The 9,861-nt window shown below is 47.7% G+C and overlaps 1 protein-coding gene across 1 annotated transcript; it reads right to left on the bottom strand.

Annotated features, from left to right (window-relative positions):
* Positions 1 to 7,902: 7,902 nt before the first annotated feature.
* Positions 7,903 to 9,615, bottom strand: LOC126982915 (protein krueppel-like). The gene is made up of 2 exons (XM_050835197.1): positions 9,372 to 9,615; positions 7,903 to 9,271 (listed from the first exon to the last, which is right to left on the bottom strand). The coding sequence occupies exons 1-2, from the start codon at positions 9,436 to 9,438 to the stop codon at positions 8,208 to 8,210; spliced, it is 1,131 nt and encodes a 376-aa protein (XP_050691154.1). The 5' UTR covers positions 9,439 to 9,615; the 3' UTR covers positions 7,903 to 8,207.
* Positions 9,616 to 9,861: the final 246 nt, after the last annotated feature.

Here is a 9,861-nt window from a genome sequence, read left to right as displayed (position 1 = left end):
CCATCCCAGTAAGTCCCAGCTCTTAGGGAAAATGACGTTATGGTTTAGTGGTGTACAGAATTGCCCTGCGTGTGGAGTCTTAGATACCCGGCTCGCTAACTAACCAGAAGAGGAGGGAAGCTCAGGGAAGACACGTGTTTGCCTCGCCATCCCAGTAAGTCCCAGCTCTTAGGGAAAATGACGTTATGGTTTAGTGGCGTACAGAATTGCCCTGCGTGTGGAGTCTTAGATACCCGGCTCGCTAACTAACCAGAAGAGGAGGAAAAATCTGGGAAGACACGTGTTTGCCTCGCCATCCCAGTTAGTCCATGCAGCTCTTAGGGAAAATGACGTTATGGTTTAGTGGTGTACAGAATTGCCCTGCGTGTGGAGTCAAAGATAACTGGACATGCACTCAGGCTGCCTCGCTAACTAACCAGGACCAGGGGGCGAGAGGTGAGGAGACACGTGCTAGCTGCCTTCTCCGCACCAGTGAGGAGGGGAGGATCGCGTGAGGGTGAGGGAGCAATAATAGTGAGGTATAGAAGAACATGTCCAAAAGAAGAAGAAAAATAACAAAAGAATAACAGGTGTGTGATGTGACCCTTAACCTTACCTAAACTATAACCCGAACTCACTCTGTTTGTGTATACTTAGTAAATTTAACAATCTTCCTCTACAATAAAGCTTACTATACTATAACAAAGGGAGTTTTTTTTATTGCTGTGTTGAGATGTATAACCAGCGTTCCTGTCCGTATCATGTGTTTGAAGGTGCACTAATCTTGACCTAACAAAACAATATATATAGCTATCATATTATCCGCCACACTATTGCGAAAGAGCGCTGACACAATGTTAAAGGGGATAGATAGATAGACAGAAAGGAACCTCGAGATGAGACAGGAATATAGGAAGCAATAATAGTGAATGGCTGGAGAGGCTGAATGGGGAGGATGAGGGAAGAAAATATGTATACAGGGAAGAAGATTATTAATTATTAACCTTTTTTGTATCATATGAATAGGGGTTGAGAGAGAGAGAGAGAGAGAGAGAGAGAGAGAGAGAGAGGGGGGGGGGGGGAGAAGGCGGGGTGCAGGACGCGTAATCCCATCCAGTCAATTTTAATAACCGTGATAAAAATGTAAACAGCCAGAGCGTCATAAAGCTGTGTTGCTGTGTTACCCTCAGCCCACGTCAAGGCCAGGCGGCGCGGGAACACTCACAGCTCAGACAGTAAAAAACAAAACGGAGTAAATGTATCGTGCGTTATTTTCCTCGTATATTCACAGCGAGTCGCAATGCTGTTTTGTGTTTTAGGTTCCTACGTCGTTACTTTCTTGGCTCTTTTATAGAAGTGCTTAGCGGCCTTTTTGTTTTGTTTTTATATGTTTCGTTTTGTCCTTGAGCTGCTTCCTATTCTGAAAAACAAAGAAATAAACCTTAAGTCAACGTCATTATCTCGAAACGTACATCACTGCCGGCCAGGACTCGAACCCGGGCCTTCAAAATAGTGGTCAGGGCAGCACACCACCTGAGCCACTGATGATGTTTTAGTTCATCAGTTATTGCAGTTTCTCTAATGTATATAACACCGTATTTTTTTTTTTTTTTTTTACAACAAAGGAAACAGCTCAAGGGCACAAAAAAAGGAAACAATAATAAGAAAAGCCCGCTACTCGATGCTCCTACAAAAAAGAATCAAAAGAGGTGGCCGAAAGAGAGGTCAATTTCGGGAGGAGAGGTGTTCTGATACTGTGCCACCGTGTTAATTAAAAGCATGAGTGTGAGGGCGGGGTCACCTTCCCTTTATGTTTACAGTGGGCGGCTTGGGTGGCAGGTCAGTGCCGGAGGAATGGCCCCAAACACGGTGACCTTTTAGCTCATTGGTGGCTCTGTTTGCTGCCCCGACTTATTCTGTAGGTGAGTCTACGATTCCAGGTAAACAGAAGTGTATATTTCGAAATTTTTAATTGCGCTATTGTTGTTTCTCTAATACCGGCAATATTTTTCCGGTAACAATAGAGCGTCGGCTTTCCCACACCAAAAGTATTGTTGGATATGTGTAGGTGTTTATTGTGAGTTACAGGTGTTATTACGGCTCTCAGGTGACGCGTTCATTCACTCAACAACAAAGGCAGAACATATATTGCTGCTGCTGCTACCACTACTACTACTACTACTACTACTACTACAACTACTACTACTACTACTACTACTACTACTGACTACGACTAACATCATTACTGATACTACAAAGGCAGGAAGAGATGAAAACAGACAACCAGGTAAATATAAAATAAATTCCAGGAAAATACAAAATCAGTTCAAATAAAATAGGTTCAGACGATTTGTAGAGACTTCTGAGCGGCGGAGGAGCGGCGAATTAGGGCCTTGGAGGTGTGTGTGTGTGTGTGTGTGTGTGTGTGTGTGTGTGTGTGTGTGTGTGTGTGTTAACGCCTTGAAGTAAATGGCGTCCCGAGGCATTGATTGGCTTGCTTTTGAGGCGCGGCGATGCAAAATTTTCTCTTTGGTGCGAAAAGCCGCTCTTTGACACACACACACACACACACACACACACACACACACACACACACACACACACATATACACAAACATATACACACACATACACATCCCTTTCCCTATAAACTCCAACTTGTCACCTAAAAATACTAACCTTTCATACAATATTCATCTTTCACAAGTAAATAATCTTTCAAGACATAGAAGCTCTTGATGTACAATAAAAAAAAAACTTCAAAATATATCTGGAAAATATATAAACAATCTCACATTTAAAATTCGTGAGTGGCCTTCACCCGAAACTCATGCACTCCCTGGAAAACAAAGGCCCTAACAAACAATCTAATCCTTGTAATTTGTTGGGGATCTTTATCAAAAAATCATCATATTACTTGTCTGTATAATTCATCTTCCTCTCATAGCTACACACGCTGACATTTCTGCAGCCTGCTTTTTTTTTCTTCTTTAATCAAGGGAATAGTAAGAAGAGGAAGTGGGTTAGTGGCGAAGGTACAGGTGGGGGAATAGGAAAGACAGTAGGAATGTACAGTTGTATGGTGAAGGTTCGTTTTTTTTTCAATCAAGGGTATAGTAAGAAGAGGAAGTGGGTTAGTGGTGAGGTACAGGTGGGGAATAGGAAAGACAGTAGGAGTGTACAGTTGTATGGTGTAGGTTCGTTAGTTGTTCTGGTGTAGTTATTGTTTATCGGGTGCTGTAACACAAGCCTCCCCCTTCCCCCCATTTCCTCCTCGAGCACCGTTACCAGATTGACGTGCTCAGAACATTGCATTCCTCAGTTTCAAGCCCAAAACTGTCCTGGCCACGCCAACAACGATACGCAATTAATGTTAGCGTTAAAGTCATAAAGTATCGATATTCTTTTGATGTGCTTATGTGTCAGAAACCGAAAAATATAATGTGCTGAGTACGAGGATGTGGTAACGGTGTCCTCCAGCCGTGATAGTCTTGATAAGCTTTACCGAATGAAGTTACATATAGCAGAACCATTTATGAATCACCCTTCACTTATGATTCATCTTTATGTGTAAGATTGATATTTGTATGTACTACTTCGTCTCCTGGATGGATTTTCGTGCCGTCAATGTGATCGTCTTCATATGGAGGCGCTAACTTTTAATTCATTTTTACGTGTAAGATTGATATTTCTGTGTACTACTTCGTCTCCTGGATGGATTTTCGTGCCGTCAATGTGATCGTCTTCAAATGGAGGCTCTAACTTATAACTCATTTTTAAGTGTAGGATTGATATTTCTGTGTACTGCTTCGCCTCCTGGATGGATTTTCGTGCCCTCACTGTGATCGTCTTCAAATGGAGGCGCTAACTTGTGACCTCGCCGACCAAGTAAGGAAGCATAGAGGCAGGTGACTCAGGCGGTGCTCGGGGAATATTTCGAGGCGCAAGAGTTGGCTTACACGCCCACAATGTATATATATTTAGGAAACAAGGGACTATCAAACTAAGCAGTGTACCCCTCGACAAGACCATTTTCTTTACCAGCCACGGCGCCATGAAAACGAAACGGCTTGGCGGACTGCGCTATATCTGTGCCACCTGTTAAGCCAAACTGATAAATACACTGTTCGTAGCAAAGAAATAGATTATAACTCATCATTACATGGCATTGACCTCATTACGCTGCAAGAACTAGTTAACGAGGGCGAATATTTATTACTGCTTCTACCACTACTACTACAACTACTACTACTACTACTACTACTACTACTACTACTACTACTTGGTTGTCTGCTACTATAAAAGCTGCAGAAAAAGAATCTGAATATCTGATTAAATCTATTGGCACCAAAATTTTTAATGAATCCTTGAGTGGGAATGAAGTTGACACACACACACACACACACACACACACACACACACACACACACACACACACACACACACACACACACACACACTCCCACGCCCCAGCCACACACAAACAGCACAATAAACAAGATCACGCGTCGATAATTAGCTGATTTAAAACACAACAATCACCTCGACCGACAGACAGACTCATATCTGCTCCTCCTCCTTCTCCTTCTTTCTCTTTTTTTCTTCTTCTTCTTCTTCCTCTTCTTTTCCTTCTTTTCCTCCTCCTCCTCCTGCTTTTTCTCCTCTTTTCATGTTCTTTTACTTCTATTCTTTTTTTTCTCCTCGTCCTCCTTCCCTTTTCTTATTCTTTCTATTTTCCTTCTTGTTCACGTTCTTCTTACTCCTGCTCCTCTTCTCTTCTCCTTTGTACTTTAAGGTCCGTACCATCCTCATAAGAACATAAGAACATAAGAATGTATGGAGTCTGCAAGAGTCTGGTTGGCCTATACAACGCAGCCCCTGTAATCCTAGCCCCACCGCTATCCATGACTTTATCCAATTTCTTTTTGAATGTATCTATGGTATTGGCACTCACAACATGACTGCCAAGTCTGTTCCATTCATCCACCACTCAAGTGGTAAACCAATTCTTGCCTATGTCTTTGTTGAATCTCAATTTATCTAACTTATAACCATTGCTACGTGTCCTACTTGGTTCTTTTACAAACAAAACCTTATTGACATCCCCTTTACTGAAGCCCTTCATCCATTTATAGACTTCGACCAGGTCTCCTCGCAACCTTCGTCTTTTTAGACTGTAGATTTAAATGCTTCAGCCTGTCCTCATAAGGCAAGTTTCTCACCCCCTGAATCCCCTGTCATCCTCCTCTGAAGATATTCTAACATCTTGATATCCATTCAATAGTAGGGTGAACAGAACTGAACCGCATAATCGAGATGAATTCTAACTAGCGCTAAGTAAAGTTTGAGGATGACTCAGCGCTCCTATTGCTTATGCTCCTTGAGATGAAACCCAGTACGCTGTTTGCACGATTTTTACCCTGAATGCATTGAGCCCAAGGACGGAGGTCAGCGCTCACTAAGGAGTAATTGTGTGAGGGGTTATTCCTACCTACACTCAGAATACTACACTTTCTGACATTGAATTCCATTTGCCACGCCCAATCATAAAGTCTGTCAAGCTCATCCTAGAGAAAGCTAACGTCCTGGTCTGATTGGATTACTCTACCGATCTTGGTATCATCTGGGAACTTACTGACATCACTACTAATTCTTGTGTGCAAATCATTGGTGTAAATAATAAAAAGCAGTGGACCCAGCACCGACCCCTGTGGGACTCCACTCGTAACACTGCCCCATTCAGATTTTTTATCATTAATTTACACTCTCTGCTTCCTGCAACTAAGACAAGCCCTAATCCAGTTCAAAACTTTCCCATCAACGCCGTGAGCCTGTAATTTTAGTAATAGCCGGTGGTGAGGACTTTGTCGAACGCTTTATTGAAATCTACATAAAGTATCTCACAGTTTTCATCTCTGTCAACCGCCTCGATTACTTTAGTGTAGAAGGACAACAGGTTAGTAAGGCAAGACCTGCGCTTCGTGAACCCATGCTGTGAGTAATGAATTAAACTATGCTTCTCTAGATGGTCCCGAATGCTCCCGGATAAAACTGACTCCAACATCTTGCCTACAACTGATGTTAAGCTAATTGGGCGATAATTTGAGGTGGCTGACTTGTCTCCCTTTTTAAAAATCGGCGTCACATTACCTACTTTCCATTGGTTGGGCACATACCCATAATTTACCGACATCTTAAAGATATCGGTAAATGGGCCACTGAGGACCTCCTTGCATTCTTTCAGAACCCGTGGAAATATTTCGTCTGGTCTCGGCGATCTTTTTTCAACCGACCAATCTCATCCTGGACTACTTGCCTAGTAATGATCACATCCTTCAATTTGTCGGCACCCCACCGATGTCTTTCACTTTAGTGTACGATTCCCTAAAGAGCCTAAAGATTTCTTCGCTTACCACTCTACCGATATCATTGCCACCGAAACTGTAGAAGACGATAGATTGAGTACTTTCCCCTGCTAAAATATTCTCAATCCTGTCAGAAACGTGCTGCATACCTGCTCCGGGAAAGCAAACTCTACGTTCCCCTTATCCCTTGAACAAAATTACCTGTCAGTGAGCCTGACTTGACAGTCTCCCACCACTAAAACCTTCCTAGGTCTCTCTCTCTCTCTCTCTCTCTCTCTCTCTCTCTCTCTCTCTCTCTCTCTCTCTCTCTCTCTCTCTCTCTCTCTCTCTCTCCATTTATTTATCTACCTTCAAAAATAAAGAAAAATAACACTATAAGCTGCGAAGGGGGAGAGAGAGAGAGAGAGAGAGAGAGAGAGAGAGAGAGAGAGAGAGAGAGAGAGAGAGAGACGGACGAAACTGGTGAACCATAACATAGACGAAAGTAAAGAAAAATATCATAATAATAAATCAGAGAAAAGAATGAACGAAGACTGAGGAGGAGGAGGAGGAGGAGGAGGAAGATGAAGGGTCGTGTGCCTTACATTCCTCCTTCTTTGTCTCCACCTCTTCCTCTTCTTCCTTCAAAGCGGTGAAAAGGGAGGGAGGAGCTGCCTGAAGGAGGAGGAGGAGGAGGAGAGGAGGAGAAGGAAGAGGAGGAAGACCAAGTTTTTATCACAAGGCAGAAGAATTGTTGAATATTTGTGGTTGTGGGAAGGAGAAAGAGGAGAAAGAGGATGAGAAAGAAGAGGAGGAGGAGGAGGAGGAGGAGGAGGGAAAGAAGAGGGCAGAGGATAAAGGGAAAGAAGTTATGTACTCGGTTATGGCTCAGAGAAAGGCCGGCACCCCATTTTTTTCCTCCCAACCTCTTTCTTCTCTCCCTCCCCGTCAACGCCTCTCTCCCTTCCTCCCTCTGCCATTCTTTGTCTTGCATCAGTAAAACCAACCTTCCTGCCTCCCCGCCCTTTACTCCTCGTCTTCTTTTATCTCCTCTTCCTCTTTTTCCGTTTCCTCTTCATATTCCCGTTATATATAAGACCATGGTTCGCCTTTCCTTCACAACTATATATGATTCATTATTTCCTTTTTCTTTACTCCATATTAGTTTTATTTGCCCTTCCCTCGGCTTTCCTTTCCTTCCTCCTCTTTCCGTACACTACGCATCATGGTTTTTCAAAGTACGGCTGCAGGCGACAGACTACCAGCACTCTCTGGGTCTTCACTTTTCCCCAAAAGATAACTGAATGAATAACTGAATACCAACCCACACGGCGGGCGGCACACAGCTCTCAGCACTATTCCCCCTTCCTTTTATCCCCTCTCTTCATTACCTACTCTTTGTTTTCTTTCCATCTGATTCCGCCCAAGCCTTATTAAATCTGATGCTAACCACTAGGTCACCATTTCTTCACAAATGTTTAACAATAATAATATTCCTGACGGAGGGCGGCACACAAGCAATGGGTCTTGAGGAGCACCGGAGTGTGGCGGCTTGGAGCGGGGAATAACAATATTTGGTTAAAGTTTTAGACTTTTATTTATCCAAAATAAATCATATTTCTCTCTCTTCCTCTGTGTCCCAAACGCGCGGTACATAAGATTACCTAAAGGCAAGTTTGTGCCCCTGAGGTGGCGAGGCCGGGCCGACGAGAGGCCGCGGTGCCACAAAGCACACAAAGCAAGGTCAGGCACTGCAGTAGACAGGCCCCGTGTGGGCGTGACCAGACCCCTCCAGGAGCGTACACACACACACACACACACACACACACACACACACACACACACACACACACACACACATACATACACACACACACACACACATCACCGCACGCCGTCGCCCTTCACCTCGAGGTCTTGGCGAAACGTTATTTGGTTTTTGTTGTGGTCGACGAGGCGCGCCGCCGCCGCAGCCGCCTCCTCCCGGTACCGTCGTCTGCTGTACACCGTCAGGTCAAGCGCCTTCTCCTCCGCCGCCTCCGCCGTGTCCCCCGCCATCACGAACACTACGTCGGGCTCCTCCTGGTCCGGGCCGTCGCTGGGCGGCGGCGGCGTGGTGGGGGAGGGCAGCGGGAACAGCTGCAGGTTTGGGCCGAGGGCACGGCTGAGCCTGGCCAGGGCGGGGTAGGGAGAGAGGCGCCCCCGCAGGTCAAGGGCTCTAAGGGGCGACGCACAAGCAGGAAGCGGCGGCGAGGCTGCGGGGGGCGCGGGAGGGGTGGGGGGGAGGGTGTCGTGGGCGTGCTGTGCCTTGTGCACGGCGAGCGTGCGCGCCTGGCAGAAGCCCTTGCCGCACGCCTCGCACTTGAAGGGCTTCTCCTTGCTGTGGATGTACTTGTGGTCGCGGAGGTGGTCCTGCCTCCTGAAGGCCTTGCCGCAGATGTCGCAGGGGAAGGGCCGCTCGTCCGTGTGCGTCCGCTCGTGGATCAGCAGGTTGTAGCTCTTGGTGAACTCCCGCTGGCAGTACTTGCAGATGTAGCGCTTCTTGGGCCTGCTGAGGCGGCCCCCGGGGGTCAGCAGCAGGCGGTTCAGGGCCAGCTCGCTCGCGCCCAGCGCCGCCCACGGCAGCTGGCACCCCTGCAGCAGCCCCGCCACCCGCGGGTCCATCCCCAAGGGCGGCGGCAGCGGCTTGGTGTCGCCGTGGCAGCCGTTCACCGCCTGCAGCAGCGGCAGCGACTGGAACAGGTGCAGCGCAGCAGGGACCCGCGACAGGCGGCTTAGGAACTGTGGGTCAGAGGTTCCCGGGGATGGCGCGGGCGTGGGCGTCTGGTGGGCGGGCGGGGAGGCCGCGGCAGGACCAGGAGAGGGGGACGACATGGGCGGGGACGACATGGGCGGGGATGACATGGGCGGGGACCACCTGACCTCCGGGCGTAGGGGGGTGAGGGCGCCTGCGGGGGAGGGAAGCGTCACAAGAGGACAGGAGGGAGGGAGTGTTGTGTTAAGGCAAGCATGCAGCCCGGGCCCGCGCGGCGCCGGTCAGCCACTCACCGCCCGCGGGGTTGCCGCGCTCCGTGGCACTGTTATCCTTAGTCTCGGTGGGCACCGGCGTCCCCATGGCGGCGTGACGCGGCACCGGCGGCGGGCGTGCGGCTACGAGGGCGTCCGCCTGCAGACTGAACCTGACACGACGAGGCGCCGCCACCGTGTGTGTGTGTGTGTGTGTGTGTGTGTGTGAGTGTGTGTGTTTCGACGGGCGGGAGATGGACTACTGCAGCCTCCACCGCCGCCCTCAGTAAATCTCGCCGCGGCTCGTGACTCCCGCGATGCTCCAAGCCAAAATTTACTTTGCATTACCATTTTCTCACGTGACGCTCCCCACTCTCTCTCTCTCTCTCTCTCTCTCTCTCTCTGACACTCACGTAACTGGTGTCCTCTTTTTACACCATCGCCTCCCCTCCACCACCCTTGGACATCCTATTCCTTACGCCCACCCCTCCCCCTCCCCCCTCCCCCTCACCCCCCTCTCGCCGCCGCCAAT

Source organism: Eriocheir sinensis, chromosome 52 (genome assembly GCF_024679095.1).
Source record: "Eriocheir sinensis breed Jianghai 21 chromosome 52, ASM2467909v1, whole genome shotgun sequence".
Lineage (NCBI taxonomy): Eukaryota > Metazoa > Arthropoda > Malacostraca > Decapoda > Varunidae > Eriocheir > Eriocheir sinensis.
Note: the sequence above shows the minus strand (reverse complement) of the source record. Positions and strands in the feature narration are given on the sequence as shown.